The 20,808-nt window shown below is 46.7% G+C and overlaps 1 protein-coding gene across 1 annotated transcript in view; it reads left to right on the top strand.

Moving 5' to 3' along the window:
• The window catches only part of LOC139560625 (myomesin-1-like), a gene marked incomplete in the record, with an annotated part of 96,594 nt that overhangs the window by 41,785 nt on the left and 34,001 nt on the right, over window positions 1–20,808 (top strand). Inside the window, 11 exon segments of the mRNA XM_071377561.1 lie at window positions 498–694; window positions 1,884–2,010; window positions 4,730–4,911; window positions 5,133–5,247; window positions 5,673–5,829; window positions 9,871–9,977; window positions 11,159–11,203; window positions 12,756–12,892; window positions 13,082–13,226; window positions 15,596–15,655; window positions 17,121–17,188. Of these exon segments, the coding sequence (XP_071233662.1) occupies window positions 498–694; window positions 1,884–2,010; window positions 4,730–4,911; window positions 5,133–5,247; window positions 5,673–5,829; window positions 9,871–9,977; window positions 11,159–11,203; window positions 12,756–12,892; window positions 13,082–13,226; window positions 15,596–15,655; window positions 17,121–17,188 (1,340 nt within the window).

The following is a 20,808-nucleotide window of genomic DNA, read 5'->3' as shown; positions in this document are numbered from 1 at the left end:
CATGTCACTGACCCATCCTCTCTGTCCCATCCTCCCTGTCCCATCCTCCCTGTCCCATCCCCATGTCACTGACCCATCCTCCCTGACCTTGTCCCATCACCCATGGTCCTGTCCCATCCTCTCTGTCCCATCCTCCCTGACCCTGTCCCATCCTCCATGTCCCATCCTCCCTGTCCCATCCCCCTGTCACTGACCCATCCTCCCTGACCCTGTCCCATCTTCCCTGTTCCATCCTCCCTGTCCCGTCCTCTCTGTCCCATCCTCTCTGTCCCATCCTCCCTGTCCCATCCTCCCTGTCCCATCCTCCCTGACCCTGTCCCATCCTCACTGTCCCATCCTCACTGTCCCATCCTCCCTGTCCCATCATCCCTGTCCCATCCTCCCTGACCCTGTCCCATCCTCCCTGTCCCATCCTCCCCTCCCTGTCCCATCCTTCCTTTCCAATCCTCACTAACCCTTTCCCATCCTCCCTGTTAACCTGCGGTACCCCCCTCCAGCCATCCCTAGTGTCCCCAGTGGAGTCCACCTGATGGAGGCAGCTCGTGACTACATGGTGTTAGCCTGGAGGGAGCCGGCGGTGACCGGGGGAGCTGACATCAGAGGATACTTTGTGGACTACAGGACAGTAAAGGGTGGAGTTGGAGGACAGTGGCATGAACTCAACCCCAAGGCTGTCACCTGTACTTCCTATAAGGTAAGACATTTTAAGACACATGGCAAATGGCATAGAATTAACAATTAAGTACACTTCTTTTGGCTCTGGCCAAACAAATGTTTCTGTTCTAAATTGATGGATTGATACATTGGATTATTACAGCGACGGGGTGATACAGTGTGTTGTTAAAGCTTCAGGGAGCGCTAATAGAGCCTCTAACCTTCCTGTGTGTGTCCTTCCTGGGTGTGTCCTTCCTGGGTGTGTCCTTCCTGGGTGTGTCCTTCCTGGGTGTGTCCTTCCTGTGTGTGTCCTTCCTGTGTGTGTCCTTCCTGGGTGTGTCCTTCCTGGGTGTGTCCTTCCTGGGTGTGTCCTTCCTGTGTGTGCTGTGTGTGTCCTTCCTGTGTGTGCTGTGTGTGTCCTTCCTGGGTGTGTCCTTCCTGTGTGTGTCCTTCCTGTGTGTGTCCTTCCTGGGTGTGTCCTTCCTGGGTGTGTCCTTCCTGTGTGTGTCCTTCCTGGGTGTGTCCTTCCTGGGTGTGTCCTTCCTGGGTGTGTCCTTCCTGGGTGTGTCCTTCCTGGGTGTGTCCTTCCTGTGTGTGTCCTTCCTGGGTGTGTCCTTCCTGGGTGTGTCCTTCCTGGGTGTGTCCTTCCTGGGTGTGTCCTTCCTGTGTGTGCTGTGTGTGTCCTTCCTGTGTGTGCTGTGTGTGTACTTCCTGTGTGTGTTGTGTGTGTCCTTCCTGTGTGTGCTGTGTTTGTCCTTCCTGTGTGTGCTGTGTGTGTCCTTCCTGTGTGTGTCCTTCCTGTGTGTGTCCTTCCTGTGTGTGTCCTTCCTGTGTGTGTCATTCCTGTGTGTGCTGTGTTTGTCCTTCATGTGTGTGCTGTGTGTGTACTTCCTGTGTGTGTCCTTCCTGTGTGTGCTGTGTGTGTACTTCCTGTGTGTGTTGTGTGTGTCCTTCCTGTGTGTGCTGTGTTTGTCCTTCCTGTGTGTGCTGTGTGTGTCCTTCCTGTGTGTGCTGTGTGTGTCCTTCCTGTGTGTGCTGTGTTTGTCCTTCCTGTGTGTGTCCTTCCTGTGTGTGTCCTTCCTGTGTGTGTCCTTCCTGTGTGTGTCCTTCCTGTGTGTGCCCTTCCTGTGTGTGTCCTTCCTGTGTTTGTCCTTCCTGTGTGTGTCCTTCCTGTGTGTGTCCTTCCTGTGTGTGTCCTTCCTGTGTGTGTCCTTCCTGTGTGTGTCCAGGCAGAGAACCTGAAGGAGAACTTGTTCTACCAGTTCCAAGTGCGAGCCATCAACATGGCCGGTGTCAGCGAGGCCTCCCTGCCCAGCGCAGCTCTGGAGTGTAAAGAATGGACTATTGCTAAGCCAGGTACCCTAACCTTACCCTAACCTTACCCTATACCCTAACCTTACCCTATACCCTAACCTTACCCTATACTCTAACCATACCCTATACCCTAACCTTACCATATACCCTAACCTTACCATATACCCTAACCTTACCATACACCCTAACTTACCCTATACCCTAACATACCCTATACCCTAACCTTACACCCTAACGTTACCCTATACACTAACCTTACCATATACCCTAACCTTACCCTATACCCTAACCTTACCCTATACCCTAACCTTACCCTATACACTAACCTTACCCTATACCCTAACCTTACCATATACCCTAACCTTACCATACACCCTAACCTACACACTAACCTTACCCTATACCCTAACTTATCCTATACACTAACCTTACCCTATACCCTAACCGTACCCTATACCCTAACTTACCCAATACCCTAACCTTACCCTATACCCTAACCTTACCCTATACCCTAACCATACCCTATACCCTAACCTTACCATATACCCTAACCTTACCATACACCCTAACCTACACACTAACCTTACCCTATACCCTAACCTTACCCTATACCCTAACCTTACCCTATACCCTAACCTTACCCTATACCCGAACCTTACCCTATACCCGAACCTTACCCTATACCCTAACCTTACCCTATACCCTAACCTTACCCTATACACTAACCTTACCCTATACTCTAACCTTACCCTATACACTAACCTTACCCTATACACTAACCTTACCCTATACTCTAACCTTACCCTATACCCTAACCATACCCTATACACTAACCTTACCCTATACCCTAACTTACCCTATACCCTAACCGTACCCTATACCCTAACCTTACCCTATACCCTAACTTACCCTATACCCTAACCTTACCCTATACCCTAACCTTACCCTATACACTAACTTACCCTATACCCTAACCATACCCTATACCCTAACCTTACCCTATACACTAACCTTACCCTATACTCTAACCTTACCCTATACACTAACCTTACCCTATACTCTAACCTTACCCTATACCCGAACCTTACCCTATACCCTAACTTACCCTATACCCTAACCTTACCCTATACCCTAATCTTACCCTATACCCTAACTTACCCTATACCCTAACCTTACCCTATACACTAATCTTACCCTATACCCTAACTTACCCTATACCCTAACCTTACCCTATACACTTACCCTATACACTAACCTTACCCTATACCCTAACCTTACCCTATACCCTAACTTACCCTATACACTAACTTACCCTATACCCTAACCTTACCCTATACACTTACCCTATACACTAACCTTACCCTATACCCTAACTTACCCTATACCCTAACCTTACCCTATACACTAATCTTACCCTATACCCTAACTTACCCTATACCCTAACCTTACCCTAACCTTACCCTATACACTAAACTTTCCCTATACCCTAACCATACCCTAACCATACCCTAACCTTACCATATACCCTAACCTTACCATACACCCTAACTTTACCCTATACACTAACCTTACCCTATACCCTAACCTTACCCTATACCCTAACCATACCCTATACACTAACCTTACCCTATACACTAACCTTACCATACACCCTAACCTACACCCTAACCTTACCCTATACCCTAACTTACCCTATACCCTAACCGTACCCTATACCCTAACCTTACCATATACCCTATCCTTACCATATACCCTAACCTACACACTAACCTTACCCTATACACTAACCTTACCCTATACACTAACTTACCATACACCCTAACTTTACCCTATACACTAACCTTACCCTATACCCTAACCTTACCCTATACCCTAACTTTACCCTATACACTAACCTTACCCTATACTCTAACCTTAACCTATACCCTAACCTTACCCTACATACTAACCTTACACTACCCTATATCCTAACCTTAACCTACACACTAACCTTACACTACCCTATATCCTATAACCTATACCCTTCAACCTATACCCTTACCCTACACACTAACCTTACCCTATACCCTAACCTTACACTACCCTATATCCTATAACCTATACCCTTTAACCTATACCCTATCCCTGGAGTGTAAAGAATGAACAATCTCTAAGCCACCTACCCTTCTACCCTACCACAAAACAATTCCTCACAGGATCAGAACTTGGAGTTTCTCCTGGTTAAGCAGGGTTGTGGTCAATTACAATTGCAGAAGTACACCGAAATTCTAACTATCTTCAATGCCTTTCGATTAGGAACATTGGAATTTGGTTAACTTTCTTACTGGAATTTAATTGGAATTGACCCCAAACCTCTGGTCAAGTCACATGGTCATGTCACATGGTCACTTAGGAACGGATGTACAGTACAGTAACCTCTACCTGTCTGTCTCTCCCGGTGCTCCTCATGATCTCCATGTGTTGGAGGTGTTACAGTATAGTAACTACCTGTCTCTCTCTACCTGTCTGTCTCTCCAGGTGCTACTCATGGTCTCCATGTGTTGGAGGTGTTACAGTATAGTAGCTACCTGTCTCTCTCTCTACCTGTCTGTCTCTCCAGGTGCTCCTCATGGTCTCCATGTGTTGGAGGTGTTACAGTATAGTAACTACCTGTCTCTCTCTACCTGTCTGTCTCTCCAGGTGCTCCTCATGGTATCCATGTGTTGGAGGTGTTAAAGTATAGTAACTACCTGTCTCTCTGTCTACCTGTCTGTCTCTCCAGGTGCTCCGCATGGTCTCCATGTGTTGGAGGTGCGTGACAGTTCCCTGGTGTTGCTGTGGGAACCTCCTACCTTCGATGGCCGTACTCCTGTCAACGGCTTCTATGTGGACATCAAGGAGGCCGTGGCAGGGGAGGACTGGAAGGGAGTACATGAGAAGGCCACCAAGCTGAAGTACATGAAGGTGAGGATGTGTCTATATATCTGCCATAGAGGACCCTGTCTATACCCATACCTGTCTAGCATTCTATAGTGGTCCTTGGGAAGGCCACCAAGGTTAGCGTTCCATCGATTCCAAGTAGTTAAGGACAAAGCCATGTGATGGCTTCCTGGAAAGCCAGATAGTAGAGTGTTAGCTAACAGCAATGTGTGTTGTTCCTCTCCCTCCTTGTGTGTGTTCTCCAGGTCAATGGTCTGATTGCAGGCAGGTCCTATGTGTTCAGGGTGCGTGCTCAGAACCTGGCTGGAGTGGGAAAGACTTCTGCTGTGTTAGGACCTGTTCTGGCTCTAACCATGCCTGGTGTGTACAGTAGTACATATCTATCTCTCTCTCTCTCTCTCTCTCTCTCTCTCTCTCTCTCTCTCTCTCTCTCTCTCTCTCTCTCTCTCTCTCTCTCTCTCTCTCTCTCTCTCTCTCTCTCTCTCTCTCTCTCTCTCTCTCTCTCTCTCTCTCTCTCTCTCTCTCTCTCTCTCTCTCTCTCTCTCTCTCTCTCTCTCTCTCTCTCTCTCTCTCTCTCTCTCTCTCTCTCTCTCTCTCTCTCTCTCTCTCTCTCTCTCTCTCTCTCTCTCTCTCTCTCTCTCTCTCTCTCTCTCTCTCTCTCTCTCTCTCTCTCTCTCTCTCTGGACTTCTATGTGCTTTTATTGATGTAACTATTGGGTTAATAAAGGTATTTTTTAAATCTCTCTTTCTCCGTTTCTCTGCTCTATGTGACATGTACCCCCCAGGTACTCATGAGATCATACTGGATGTGGATGATGATGGTGTGATCTCCATGATCTTTGAGTGTTCTGAGATGGCCGAGGGGTCGAAGTTCATCTGGTCTAAGAACTACAAGACTCTGACAGACACCTCCAGACTCACCATCGTCACAGAGGGGGGCAAGTAAGTTCTGTTTCTATACCATGGTAACAGAGGGGGCAAGTAAGTTCTGTTTCTATACCATGGTGACAGAGGGGGCAAGTAAGTTCTGTTTCTATACCATGGTAACAGAGGGGACAAGTAAGTTCTGTTTCAGTACCATGGTAACAGAGGGGACAAGTAAGTTCTGTTTCAGTACCATGGTAACAGAGGGGGCAAGTAAGTTCTGTTTCAGTACCATGGTAACAGAGGGGGCAAGTAAGTTCTGTTTCAGTACCATGGTCACAGAGGAGGCAAGTAAGTTCTGTTTCAGTACCATGGTAACAGAGGGGGCAAGTAAGTTCTGTTTCAGTACCATGGTCACAGAGGAGGCAAGTAAGTTCTGTTTCTATACCATGGTAACAGAGGGGGAAAGTAAGTTCTGTTTCAGTACCATGGTCACAGAGGAGGCAAGTAAGTTCTGTTTCTATACCATGGTCACAGAGGGGGCAAGTAAGTTCTGTTTCAGTACCATGGTCACAGAGGGGAGCAAGTAAGTTCTGTTTCTATACCATGGTAACAGAGGGGGCAAGTAAGTTCTGTTTCAGTACCATGGTCACAGAGGAGGCAAGTAAGTTCTGTTTCAGTACCATGGTCACAGAGGGGGCAAGTAAGTTCTGTTTCAGTACCATGGTCACAGAGGGGAGCAAGTAAGTTCTGTTTCTATACCATGGTCACAGAGGGGGCAAGTAAGTTCTGTTTCAGTACCATGGTCACAGAGGGGACAAGTAAGTTCTGTTTCTATACCATCGTCACAGAGGAGGCAAGTAAGTTCTGTTTCTATACCATGGTAACAGAGGGGGCAAGTAAGTTCTGTTTCTATACCATGGTAACAGAGGGGGCAAGTAAGTTCTGTTTCTATACCATCGTCACAGAGGAGGCAAGTAAGTTCTGTTTCTGTACCATGGTCACAGAGGGGAGCAAGTAAGTTCTGTTTCTATACCATGGTAACAGAGGGGGCAAGTAAGTTCTGTTTCTATACCATGGTAACAGAGGGGGCAAGTAAGTTCTGTTTCTATACCATGGTAACAGAGGGGGCAAGTAAGTTCTGTTTCAGTACCATGGTCACAGAGGGGAGCAAGTAAGTTCTGTTTCTATACCATGGTCACAGAGGGGGCAAGTACAGTGAGGGAAAAAAGTATTTGATCCCCTGCTGATTTTGTACGTTTGCCTACTGACAAAGAAATTATCAGTCTATAATTTTAATGGTAGGTTTATTTGAACAGTGAGAGACAGAATAACAACAAAAATATCCAGAAAAACGCATGTCAAAAATGTTATAAATTGATTTGCATTTTAATGAGGGAAATAAGTATTTGACCCCCTCTCAATCAGAAAGATTTCTGGCTCCCAGGTGTCTTTCATACAGGTAACGAGCTGAGATTAGGAGCACACTCTTAAAGGGAGTGCTACTAATCTCAGTTTCTTACCTGTATAAAAGACACCTGTCCACAGAAGCAATCAATCAATCAGATTCCAAACTCTCCACCATGGCCAAGACCAAAGAGCTCTCCAAGGATGTCAGGGACAAGATTGTAGATCTACACAAGGCTGGAATGGGCTACAAGACCATTGCCAAGCAGCTTGGTGAGAAGGTGACAACAGTTTGTGCGATTATTCGCAAATGGAAGAAACACAAAAGAACTGTCAAACTCCCTTGGCCTAGGGCTCCATGCAAGATCTCACCTCATGGAGTTGCAATGATCATGAGAATGGTGAGGAATCAGCCCAGAACTACACAGGAGGATCTTGTCAATGATCTCAAGGCAGCTGGGACCATAGTCACCAAGAAAACAATTGGTAACACACTACGCCGTGAAGGACTGAAATCCTGCAGCGCCCGCAAGGTCCCCCTGCTCAAGAAAGCACATATACATGCCCGTCTGAAGTTTGCCAATGAACATCTGAATGATTCAGAGGACAACTGGGTGAACGTGTTGTGGTCAGACGAGACCAAAATGGAGTTCTTTGGCATCAACTCAACTTGCCGTGTTTGGAGGAGGAGGAATGCTGCCTATGACCCCAAGAAACCATCCCCACCGTCAAACATGGAGGTGGAAACAATATTCCTTGGTGGGTGTTTTCCTGCTAAGGGGACAGGACAACTTCACCGCATCAAAGGGACGATGGACGGGGCCATGTGCCGTCAAATCTTGGGTGAAAACCTCCTTCCCTCAGCCAGGGTATTGAAAATGGGTCGTGGATGGGTATTCCAGCATGACAATGACCCAAAACACACGGCCAAGGCAACAAAGGAGTGGCTCAAGAAAAAGCACATTAAGGTCCTGGAGTGGCCTAGCCAGTCTCCAGACCTTAATCCCATAGAAAATCTGTGGAGGGAGCTGAAGGTTCGAGTTGCCAAACGTCAGTCTCGAAACCTTAATGACTTGAAGAAGATCTGCAAAGAGGAGTGGGACAAAATCCCTCCTGAGATGTGTGCAAACCTGGTGGCCAACTACAAGAAGCATCTGACCTCTGTGATTGCCAACAAGGGTTTTGCCACCAAGTACTAAGTCATGTTTTGCAGAGGGGTCAAATACTTATTTCCCTCATTAAAATGCAAATCAATTTATAACATTTTTGACATGCGTTTTTCTGGATTTTTTTGTTGTTATTCTGTCTCTCACTGTTCAAATAATCCTACCATTAAAATTACAGACTGATCATTTCAATGTCAGTGGGCAAACGAACAAAATCAGCAGGGGATCAAATACTTTTTTCCCTCACTGTAAGTTCTGTTTCAGTACCATGGTAACAGAGGGGGCAAGTAAGTTCTGTTTCTGTACCATCGTCACAGAGGAGGCAAGTAAGTTCTGTTTCTATACCATCGTCACAGAGGAGGCAAGTAAGTTCTGTTTCAGTACCATGGTAACAGAGGGGGCAAGTAAGTTCTGTTTCTGTACCATTGTCACAGAGGAGGCAAGTAAGTTCTGTTTCTATACCATCGTCACAGAGGAGGCAAGTAAGTTCTGTTTCTATACCATGGTCACAGAGGGGACAAGTAAGTTCTGTTTCAGTACCATGGTCACAGAGGGGAGCAAGTAAGTTCTGTTTCTATACCATGGTCACAGAGGGGAGCAAGTAAGTTCTGTTTCTATACCATGGTCACAGAGGGGGCAAGTAAGTTCTGTTTCTGTACCATGGTCACAGAGGGGGCAAGTAAGTTCTGTTTCAGTACCATGGTAACAGAGGGGGCAAGTAAGTTCTGTTTCAGTACCATGGTCACAGAGGAGGCAAGTAAGTTCTGTTTCTGTACCATGGTCACAGAGGGGAGCAAGTAAGTTCTGTTTCTATACCATGGTAACAGAGGGGGCAAGTAAGTTCTGTTTCAGTACCATGGTCACAGAGGGGACAAGTAAGTTCTGTTTCTATACCATGGTCACAGAGGGGAGCAAGTAAGTTCTGTTTCTATACCATGGTCACAGAGGGGAGCAAGTAAGTTCTGTTTCTATACCATGGTCACAGAGGAGGCAAGTAAGTTCTGTTTCAGTACCATGGTCACAGAGGGGAGCAAGTAAGTTCTGTTTCTATACCATGGTCACAGAGGGGAGCAAGTAAGTTCTGTTTCAGTACCATGGTCACAGAGGAGGCAAGTAAGTTCTGTTTCAGTACCATGGTCACAGAGGGGACAAGTAAGTTCTGTTTCTATACCATGGTCACAGAGGGGAGCAAGTAAGTTCTGTTTCTATACCATGGTCACAGAGGAGGCAAGTAAGTTCTGTTTCAGTACCATGGTCACAGAGGGGACAAGTAAGTTCTGTTTCTATACCATGGTCACAGAGGGGACAAGTAAGTTCTGTTTCAGTACCATGGTAACAGAGGGGACAAGTAAGTTCTGTTTCAGTACCATGGTCACAGAGGAGGCAAGTACGTTCTGTTTCAGTACCATGGTCACAGAGCGGGCAAGTAAGTTCTGTTTCTATACCCTGGTCACAGAGCGGGCAAGTAAGTTCTGTGTGTCCATTTCCTGGTGCTCCAGTCTGTTTCTGCTCTCTGTGTTAGTTCATTGTCATGCTGTCTCCTCAGGTCCAGAGCGATCTTTAATGATCCCTCTCTGGAGGACCTTGGTATCTTCTCCTGTGAGGTGACCAACACTGTTGGAGTCTCAGCCAGCTACACTCTTACGGAGGCTGGTGAGTCCCTGTCCCATCGCGCTGTTCTACATGGGTTTCTAGGAGTAGGGGCTATGGGTTGGGATTGTGTCAGAAACATTCTGAGGAGGTTGAGTCAGTCCTTCCTGGCTCTCTCAGATGACATATAATCAGGTGTGAGTGACCTCAGATCTTCTGGAAGGAGGAGGCAAGGGATTGGGGGGTGAGTAGGGGGAGGTTAGCTTTCTGAGTGACGTATTCTCTTCATGGTCCGGTTACTAACAGCTGCATCACATTAACTCTTAGCGACGTGCAGATAGAGGTTTTATTTCCTCATCACCTACGGTATATGCAGATAGAGGTTGTTCTTATTGTGGAGCAGGAATTAAACATCTGTAGAAAACAGACGGAAAACCAGTGATGTAAAACCCTGACTGGACACAATAATCTGTCGTCTCACGATTATGACCTTGTTCCTGTCTGTTGGTGTGTCAGAGAGGAAGAAACAGGAGGGAAATGACCGTATAGGATTGTGTTTGGTATGGTGTGAAGATTAGAAGGAGGGGGTGAGGTGCGGAGGAGGGAGTGGGGGTGTTAAAATTAGAGGGATCGGGTAAGGAGAAGAGGAGGGAGTGGATGTGTTAAAATTAGAGGGAGGGGGTAAGGAGAGGAAGGGAGTGGATGTGTTAAAATTAGAGGGAGGGGGTAAGGAGAGGAAGGGAGTGGATGTGTTAAAATTAGAGGGAGGGGGTAAGGAGAGGAAGGGAGTGGGTGTGTTAAAATTAGAGGGAGGGGGTAAGGAGAGGAAGGGAGTGGATGTGTTAAAATTAGAGGGAGGGGGTAAGGAGAGGAAGGGAGTGGATGTGTTAAAATTAGAGGGAGGGGGTAAGGAGAGGATGGGAGTGGGGGTGTTAAAATTAGAGGGAGGGGGTAAGGAGAGGAAGGGAGTGGATGTGTTAAAATTAGAGGGAGGGGGTAAGGAGAGGAAGGGAGTGGATGTGTTAAAATTAGAGGGAGGGGGTAAGGAGAGGATGGGAGTGGGGGTGTTAAAATTAGAGGGAGGGGGTAAGGAGAGGAAGGGAGTGGATGTGTTAAAATTAGAGGGAGGGGGTAAGGAGAGGAAGGGAGTGGATGTGTTAAAATTAGAAAGAGGGGTGGAGGTGTGAAAGATGCTGACAGTCATGGTAGTCACCAATGTTGTTGGTGATGTTGTTGATTGACAGGTCTGAAGCGTCTCCTGGACATCAGCCACGAGCACAAGTTCCCCAGTGAGTATTCGTCATTACCCAGCATTCCTGTGCTACACTATTCTGATCTAGACCGTCTCCTCTCCAGAGCTATACAGTAGTCTCTCCTCCCAGTCTATTCTGACTCTGTCCTCCTGTCTCTCCTCCTTCACTCTGTCCCCCTGTCTCTCCTCCTTCACTCTGTCCCCCTGTCTCTCCTCCTTCACTCTGTCCCCCTGACTCTCCTCCTCTCACTCTGTCCCCCTGACTCTCCTCCTCTCACTCTGTCCCCCTGTCTCTCCTCCTTCACTCTGTCCCCCCTGTCTCTCCTCCTTCACTCTGTCCCCCTGACTCTCCTCCTTCACTCTGTCCCCCTGTCTCTCCTCCTTCACTCTGTCCCCCTGTCTCTCCTCCTTCACTCTGTCCCCCCTGTCTCTCCTCCTTCACTCTGTCCCCCCTGACTCTCCTCCTTCACTCTGTCCCCCTGTCTCTCCTCCTTCACTCTGTCCCCCTGTCTCTCCTCCTTCACTCTGTCCCCCTGTCTCTCCTCCTTCACTCTGTCCCCCTGACTCTCCTCCTTCACTCTGTCCCCCTGACTCTCCTCCTTCACTCTGTCCCCCTGTCTCTCCTCCTTCACTCTGTCCCCCTGACTCTCCTCCTTCACTCTGTCCCCCTGACTCTCCTCCTTCACTCTGTCCCCCTGTCTCTCCTCCTCTCACTCTGTCCCCCTGACTCTCCTCCTTCACTCTGTCCCCCTGTCTCTCCTCCTTCACTCTGTCCCCCTGACTCTCCTCCTTCACTCTGACCCCCTGTCTCTCCTCCTTCACTCTGTCCCCCTGACTCTCCTCCTTCACTCTGTCCCCCTGACTCTCCTCCTTCACTCTGTCCCCCTGTCTCTCCTCCTTCACTCTGTCCCCCTGTCTCTCCTCCTTCACTCTGTCCCCCTGACTCTCCTCCTTCACTCTGTCCCCCTGACTCTCCTCCTTCACTCTGTCCCCCTGTCTCTCCTCCTTCACTCTGTCCCCCTGACTCTCCTCCTTCACTCTGTCCCCCTGACTCTCCTTCTTCACTCTGTCCCCCTGTCTCTCCTCCTTCACTCTGTCCCCCTGACTCTCCTCCTTCACTCTGTCCCCCTGACTCTCCTCCTTCACTCTGTCCCCCTGTCTCTCCTCCTTCACTCTGTCCCCCTGACTCTCCTCCTTCACTCTGTCCCCCTGTCTCTCCTCCTTCACTCTGTCCCCCTGTCTCTCCTCCTCTCACTCTGTCCCCCTGACTCTCCTCCTTCACTCTGTCCCCCTGTCTCTCCTCCTTCACTCTGTCCCCCTGACTCTCCTCCTTCACTCTGTCCCCCTGACTCTCCTCCTTCACTCTGTCCCCCTGACTCTCCTCCTTCACTTTGTCCACATGTCTCTCCTCCTCTCACTCTGTTCTGACTTTGTCCCCATGTCTCTCCCCCTCTCACTCTGTTCTGACTCTGTCTCCCTGTCCCTCCTCTCATTTTGTCCCCATGTCTCTCCTCCTCTCACTCTGTCCCCATGTCTCTCCTCATCTCACTCTGTTCTGACGCTGTCTCCCTGTCTTTCCTTCTCCCCAGTCATTCCCTTCAAGACTCAGATGGCCATGGAGCTCCTGGAGAAGGGTCGTGTGAGGTTCTGGACCCAGGTTGAGAAGTTCACCACTGGCTGCCATGTGGACTATGTCTTTAACGATGCGATCGTAGAGAACGGAGAGGTGAGGAAGCACAAACATCACGGTCAGAAAACAAACTCGCACACATCTCAATCAGAACACACGCACTCACACACACATTATGGTCAGAATACACGCACATGCACACACACAAAACACACATTTGTAAGAAGACTCCCAAGCAAGCATGTTCTCACATGTAGATTTCCGTGTCACATTTCCCTCCTCTAGAAATACCAAATGAACTTTGACAAGAACTCAGGCATCATTGAGATGTTCATGGACTCTCTCGCGGTCACCGACGAGGGAACATTCACCTTTAACCTCGTGGATGGGAAGGCCAAGGGGTCCACCAGCCTGGTGCTGATTGGAGAAGGTAAGGCCACACCCCACCTGTTACCATGACTGCCACCACAGGGGTTCAGTCACCATGCCTACCACAACCAGTGGGTGTGGCTCTGATAGCAGTGTTGTGTCCACTAGGGGGCAGGAGAAGACCAGTAGTGTTTGGACTCAAACTGCATGTTCATGTGATGGCTTTGGTTTAGTGTAGGTTCCTATTCTGATAACTGTCTGGGGGGAAGTGTTGTAGTGGTGACATATGGCTGTGTTCCTATAGGTTCCTATTCTGATAACTGTCTGGGGGGAAGTGTTGTAGTGGTGACATATGGCTGTGCTCCTATAGGTTCCTATTCTGATAACTGTCTGGGGGAAGTGTTGTAGTGGTGACATATGGCTGTGTTCCTATTGGTTCCTATTCTGACAACTGTCTGGGGGGAAGTGTTGTAGTGGTGACATATGGCTGTGTTCCTATTGGTTCCTATTCTGATAACTGTCTGGGGGAAGTGTTGTAGTGGTGACATATGGCTGTGTTCCTATTGGTTCCTATTCTGATAACTGTCTGGGGGGAAGTGTTGTAGTGGTGACATATGGCTGTGTTCCTATTGGTTCCTATTCTGATAACTGTCTGGGGGGAAGTGTTGTAGTGGTGACATATGGCTGTGTTCCTATAGGTTCCTATTCTGATAACTGTCTGGGGGAAGTGTTGTAGTGGTGACATATGGCTGTGTTCCTATAGGTTCCTATTCTGATAACTGTCTGGGGGAAGTGTTGTAGTGGTGACATATGGCTGTGTTCCTATAGGTTCCTATTCTGATAACTGTCTGGGGGGAAGTGTTGTAGTGGTGACATATGGCTGTGTTCCTATTGGTTCCTATTCTGATAACTGTCTGGGAGAAGTGTTGTAGTGGTGACATATGGCTGTGTTCCTATTGGTTCCTATTCTGATAACTGTCTGGGGGGAAGTGTTGTAGTGGTGACATATGGCTGTGTTCCTATAGGTTCCTATTCTGATAACTGTCTGGGGGGAAGTGTTGTAGTGGTGACATATGGCTGTGTTCCTATAGGTTCCTATTCTGATAACTGTCTGGGGGGAAGTGTTGTAGTGGTGACATATGGCTGTGTTCCTATAGGTTCCTATTCTGATAACTGTCTGGGGGGAAGTGTTGTAGTGGTGACATATGGCTGTGTTCCTATTGGTTCCTATTCTGATAACTGTCTGGGGGAAGTGTTGTAGTGGTGACATATGGCTGTGTTCCTATTGGTTCCTATTCTGATAACTGTCTGGGGGGAAGTGTTGTAGTGGTGACATATGGCTGTGTTCCTATAGGTTCCTATTCTGATAACTGTCTGGGGGGAAGTGTTGTAGTGGTGACATATGGCTGTGTTCCTATAGGTTCCTATTCTGATAACTGTCTGGGGGAAGTGTTGTAGTGGTGAAATATGGCTGTGTTCCTATAGGTTCCTATTCTGATAACTGTCTGGGGGAAGTGTTGTAGTGGTGACATATGGCTGTGTTCCTATTGGTTCCTATTCTGATAACTGTCTGGGGGGAAGTGTTGTAGTGGTGACATATGGCTGTGTTCCTATTGGTTCCTATTCTGATAACTGTCTGGGGGGAAGTGTTGTAGTGGTGACATATGGCTGTGTTCCTATTGGTTCCTATTCTGATAACTGCCTGGGGGGAAGTGTTGTAGTGGTGACATATGGCTGTGTTCCTATTGGTTCCTATTTTGATAACTGTCTGGGGGAAGTGTTGTAGTGGTGACATATGGCTGTGTTCCTATTGGTTCCTATTCTGATAACTGTCTGGGGGGAAGTGTTGTAGTGGTGACATATGGCTGTGTTCCTATAGGTTCCTATTCTGATAACTGTCTGGGGGGAAGTGTTGTAGTGGTGACATATGGCTGTGTTCCTATAGGTTCCTATTCTGATAACTGTCTGGGGGAAGTGTTGTAGTGGTGACATATGGCTGTGTTCCTATTGGTTCCTATTCTGATAACTGTCTGGGGGGAAGTGTTGTAGTGGTGACATATGGCTGTGTTCCTATAGGTTCCTATTCTGATAACTGTCTGGGGGAAGTGTTGTAGTGGTGACATATGGCTGTGTTCCTATAGGTTCCTATTCTGATAACTGTCTGGGGGGAAGTGTTGTAGTGGTGACATATGGCTGTGTTCCTATAGGTTCCTATTCTGATAACTGTCTGGGGGGAAGTGTTGTAGTGGTGACATATGGCTGTGTTCCTATAGGTTCCTATTCTGATAACTGTCTGGGGGGGAAGTGTTGTAGTGGTGACATATGGCTGTGTTCCTATAGGTTCCTATTCTGACAACTGTTTATTATATTATTATATTATTATTATATATTATATTTATTTATTATGTGTAACTTCTTCTACTTCTCCAGAGTTCAGAGAGCTCCAGAAAAAGTCAGAGTTTGAACATGCTGAATGGATCAGAAGACAAGGTGTGGAAGATATTGTTTTACACCTGCTGTTAGATGTTATATTATGTTGTGTTGTCCAGTAGTGGTATTAACTGTGTCTGTTGTCTGCAGAGTGTTGTCCAGTAGCGGTATTAACTGTGTCTGTTGTCTGCAGAGTGTTGTCCAGTAGCGGTATTAACTGTGTCTGTTGTCTGCAGAGTGTTGTCCAGTAGCGGTATTAACTGTGTCTGTTGTCTGCAGAGTGTTGTCCAGTAGCGGTATTAACTGTGTCTGTTGTCTGCAGAGTGTTGTCCAGTAGCGGTATTAACTGTGTCTGTTGTCTGCAGAGTGTTGTCCAGTAGTGGTATTAACTGTGTCTGTTGTCTGCAGAGTGTTGTCCAGTAGCGGTATTAACTGTGTCTGTTGTCTGCAGAGTGTTGTCCAGTAGCGGTATTAACTGTGTCTGTTGTCTGCAGAGTGTTGTCCAGTAGCGGTATTAACTGTGTCTGTTGTCTGCAGAGTGTTGTCCAGTAGTGGTATTAACTGTGTCTGTTGTCTGCAGAGTGTTGTCCAGTAGCGGTATTAACTGTGTCTGTTGTCTGCAGAGTGTTGTCCAGTAGTGGTATTAACTGTGTCTGTTGTCTGCAGAGTGTTGTCCAGTAGCGGTATTAACTGTGTCTGTTGTCTGCAGAGTGTTGTCCAGTAGTGGTATTAACTGTGTCTGTTGTCTGCAGAGTGTTGTCCAGTAGCGGTATTAACTGTGTCTGTTGTCTGCAGAGTGTTGTCCAGTAGTGGTATTAACTGTGTCTGTTGTCTGCAGAGTGTTGTCCAGTAGCGGTATTAACTGTGTCTGTTGTCTGCAGAGTGTTGTCCAGTAGCGGTATTAACTGTGTCTGTTGTCTGCAGAGTGTTGTCCAGTAGTGGTATTAACTGTGTCTGTTGTCTGCAGAGTGTTGTCCAGTAGTGGTATTAACTGTGTCTGTTGTCTGCAGAGTGTTGTCCAGTAGCGGTATTAACTGTGTCTGTTGTCTGCAGAGTGTTGTCCAGTAGTGGTATTAACTGTGTCTGTTGTCTGCAGAGTGTTGTCCAGTAGCGGTATTAACTGTGTCTGTTGTCTGCAGAGTGTTGTCCAGTAGTGGTATTAACTGTGTCTGTTGTCTGCAGAGTGTTGTCCAGTAGCGGTATTAACTGTGTCTGTTGTCTGCAGAGTGTTGTCCAGTAGTGGTATTAACTGTGTCTGTTGTCTGCAGAGTGTTGTCCAGTAGTGGTATTAACTGTGTCTGTTGTCTGCAGAGTGTTGTCCAGTAGTGGTATTAACTGTGTCTGTTGTCTGCAGAGTGTTGTCCAGTAGTGGTATTAACTGTGTCTGTTGTCTGCAGAGTGTTGTCCAGTAGCGGTATTAACTGTGTCTGTTGTCTGCAGAGTGTTGTCCAGTAGCGGTATTAACTGTGTCTGTTGTCTGCAGAGTGTTGTCCAGTAGCGGTATTAACTGTGTGGTCTCTCTCAGGTCCTCACTTCGTGGACTACCTTGGTTTCCAGGTCACCCCAGAATGCAATGTGCTGCTGAAGGCCACGGTAAGGTTCTATAACAGAAAGGTTCTATGACGGTAGGTTTCTTTCTATGACTGTAGGGTTCTGTCTATGATGGTAGGGTTCTTTCTATGACGGTAGGGTTCTTTCTATGATGGTAAGGTTCTATCTATGACGGTAGGGTTCTTTCCATGACGGTAGGGTTCTTTCTATGATGGTAGGGTTCTTTCCATGACGGTAGAGTTCTTTCTATGACGGTAGGGTTCTGTCTATGACGGTAAGGTTCTTTCTATGACGGTAAGGTTCTTTCCATGACGGTAGGGTTCTTTCCATGACGGTAGGGTTCTTTCTATGACGGTAGGGTTATATCTATGACGGTAGGGTTCTTTCTATGACGGTAGGGTTCTTTCTATGACGGTAAGGTTCTATTTTAGACGGTAGGGTTCTTTCTATGACGGTAAGGTTCTATCTATGACGGTAGGGTTCTTTCTATGACGGTAAGGTTCTATCTATGACGGTAGAGTTCTTTCTATGGCGGTAGGGTTCTATCTATGACGGTAGGGTTCTTTCTATGACGGTCGGGTTCTTTCTATGACGGTCGGGTTCTTTCTATGACGGTCGGGTTCTTTCTATGACGGTAGGGTTCTTTCTATGACGGTAGGGTTCTTTCTATGACGGTAGGGTTCTTTCTATGACTGTAGGGTTCTTTCTATGACGGTAGGGTTCTATCTATGACGGTAGAGTTCTTTCTATGACGGTAGGGTTCTGTCTATGACGGTAAGGTTCTGTCTATGACGGTAAGGTTCTATCTATGACTGTAGGGTTCTTTCTATGACTGTAGGGTTCTTTCTATGACGGTAAGGCCCTATCTATGACTGAAGGGTTCTTTCTATGATGGTAAGGTTCTATCTATGACGGTAAGGTTCTTTCTATGACGGTAGGGTTCTTTCTATGACGGTAGGGTTCTTTATATGACGGTAGGGTTCTTTCTATGATGGTAGGGTTCTTTATATGACGGTAGGGTTCTTTCTATGATGGTAGGGTTCTTTCTATGACGGTAGGGTTCTTTCTATGACGGTAGGGTTCTTTCTATGACGGTAGGGTTCTTTCTATGACTGTAGGGTTCTTTCTATGACGGTAGGGTTCTGTCTATGACGGTAAGGTTCTATCTATGACGGTAGGGTTCTTTCTATGACGGTAGACTATGATCGATAATGTCAAAAGCTACACTGAAGTCTAACAAGACAGCCCCCTCAATCATTTTATCATCAATTTCTCTCAGCCAATCATCAGTCATTTGTGTAAGTGCTGTGCTTGTTGAATGTCCTTCCCTATAAGCATGCTGAAAGTCTGTTGTCAATTTGTTTACTGTGAAATAGCATTGTATGTTGTCAAACACTATTTTTCCAGAAGTTTACTACGGGTTGGTAATCAGTAAATGGGGCTTTACTATTCTTGGGTAGTGGAATGACTTTAGCTTCCCTCCAGGCCTGAGGGCACACGCTCTCTAGGAGGCTTAAATTGAAGATGTGTCAACATCATCCTCTATTATCCTCAGTAATCTTCCATCCAAGTTGTCAGACCTCAGTGGCTTGTCATTGTTGATAGACAACAATATTTTTTTCACGTCTTCCACACTCACTTTACGGAATTCAAAAGTACAATTCTTGTCTTTCATAATTTGGTCCGATATTCTTGGATGTGTAGTGTCAGCGTTTGTTGCTGGCATGTCATCCCTAAGTTTGCTTATCTTGCCAATGAAAAGTCAGTAAGCTAGTTGGCAATATCAGTGGGTTTTGTGGTGAATGAGCCATCTGTTTCAATGAATGATGGAGCTGAGTTGGTATTGTTATCCTATGGGGACATAGTCGTGGTGAATGAGCCATCTGGTTACTCATTTGGTTACTATATGGTTCCATGTGTGTTATTTCATAGTTTTGATGTCTTCACTATTATTGTACAATGTAGAAAATAGTAAAAATTAAGAAAAACCCTTGAATGAGTAGGTGGGTCCAAACTTTTGACTGGTACTGTAGATTTAATCCAAAATAGATGTAACAACAGATAGACTTAAAGGGGCAATCAGAAGTGTGCACGTTTGATCATGTGTGGCCTATGGAAGAAAAAAAAGAAGATCAGCATGACTTAGATTGCGCAATAAAAGCCCAACTTTAATTCCATAGGCTGGGATCCGCATTAAGGCTGTTGCAAGAGCGCATTTTTCTCTGCCTGTCAACTACTCTTTTCCTGCGATCCATCAAACACATTTGGTGTGTCATCATAGTGGTCTCTGATTGGTGGTCCGACTCGCTCAGGTCAAAGATTTTTTCCGCAAACATCCTTTCTGAATTCAATAGTATCGGTAATCCGATTACAATATTTTAGCTGGCAACGTAACGGATTACAGTTACTGTTTTTTGTAATCCCTTACATGTGACGGATTACATGTAAGAATTCAAGAAGAATAACGGATTACATGTAATCTGTTACTTCCCAACCTTGCATATGATAACATACTGTACGTACACATGGATTTAGTGTGGTAGGGGAGTATGGGCCTGAGGGCACACACTTAATGTGTTGTAAAATTGGTCATGAATGTATTGTAATGTTTTAAAATTGTATAACTGTCTTAATTTTGCTGGACCCCAGGAAGAGTAACTGCTGCCTTGGCAGGAACTAATGGGGATCCATAATAAACCCCAGGAAGAGTAGCTGCTGCCTTGGCAGGAACTAATGGGGATCCATAATAAACCCCAGGAAGAGTAACTGCTGCCTTGGCAGGAACTAATGGGGATCCATAATAAACCCCAGGAAGAGTAGCTGCTGCCTTGGCAGGAACTAATGGGGATCCATAATAAACCCCAGGAAGAGTAGCTGCTACCTTGGCAGGAACTAATGGGGATCCATAATAAACCCCAGGAAGAGTAGCTGCTGCCTTGGCAGGAACTAATGGGGGATCCATAATAAACCCCAGGAAGAGTAGCTGCTACCTTGGCAGGAACTAATGGGGGATCCATAATAAACCCCAGGAAGAGTAGCTGCTGTCTTGCTGGAACTAATGGGGATCCATAATAAACCCCAGGAAGAGTAGCTGCTGCCTTGGCAGGAACTAATGGGGATCCATAATAAACCCCAGGAAGAGTAGCTGCTGCCTTGGCAGGAACTAATGGGGATACATAATAAACCCCAGGAAGAGTAGCTGCTGCCTTGGCAGGAACTAATGGGGATACATAATAAACCCCAGGAAGAGTAGCTGCTACCTTGGCAGGAACTAATGGGGATCAATAATAAACCCCAGGAAGAGTAGCTGCTACCTTGGCAGGAACTAATGGGGGATCCATAATAAACCCCAGGAAGAGTAGCTGCTGTCTTGCTGGAACTAATGGGGATCCATAATAAACCCCAGGAAGAGTAGCTGCTGCCTTGGCAGGAACTAATGGGGATCCATAATAAACCCCAGGAAGAGTAGCTGCTGCCTTGGCAGGAACTAATGGGGATACATAATAAACCCCAGGAAGAGTAGCTGCTGCCTTGGCAGGAACTAATGGGGATACATAATAAACCCCAGGAAGAGTAGCTGCTGCCTTGACAGGAACTAATGGGGATCCATAATAAACCACAGGAAGAGTAGCTGCTGCCTTGACAGGAACTAATGGGGATCC

Source organism: Salvelinus alpinus, chromosome 30, assembly GCF_045679555.1.
Source record: "Salvelinus alpinus chromosome 30, SLU_Salpinus.1, whole genome shotgun sequence".
Classification (NCBI taxonomy): domain Eukaryota; kingdom Metazoa; phylum Chordata; class Actinopteri; order Salmoniformes; family Salmonidae; genus Salvelinus; species Salvelinus alpinus.
Note: the sequence above shows the minus strand (reverse complement) of the source record. Positions and strands in the feature narration are given on the sequence as shown.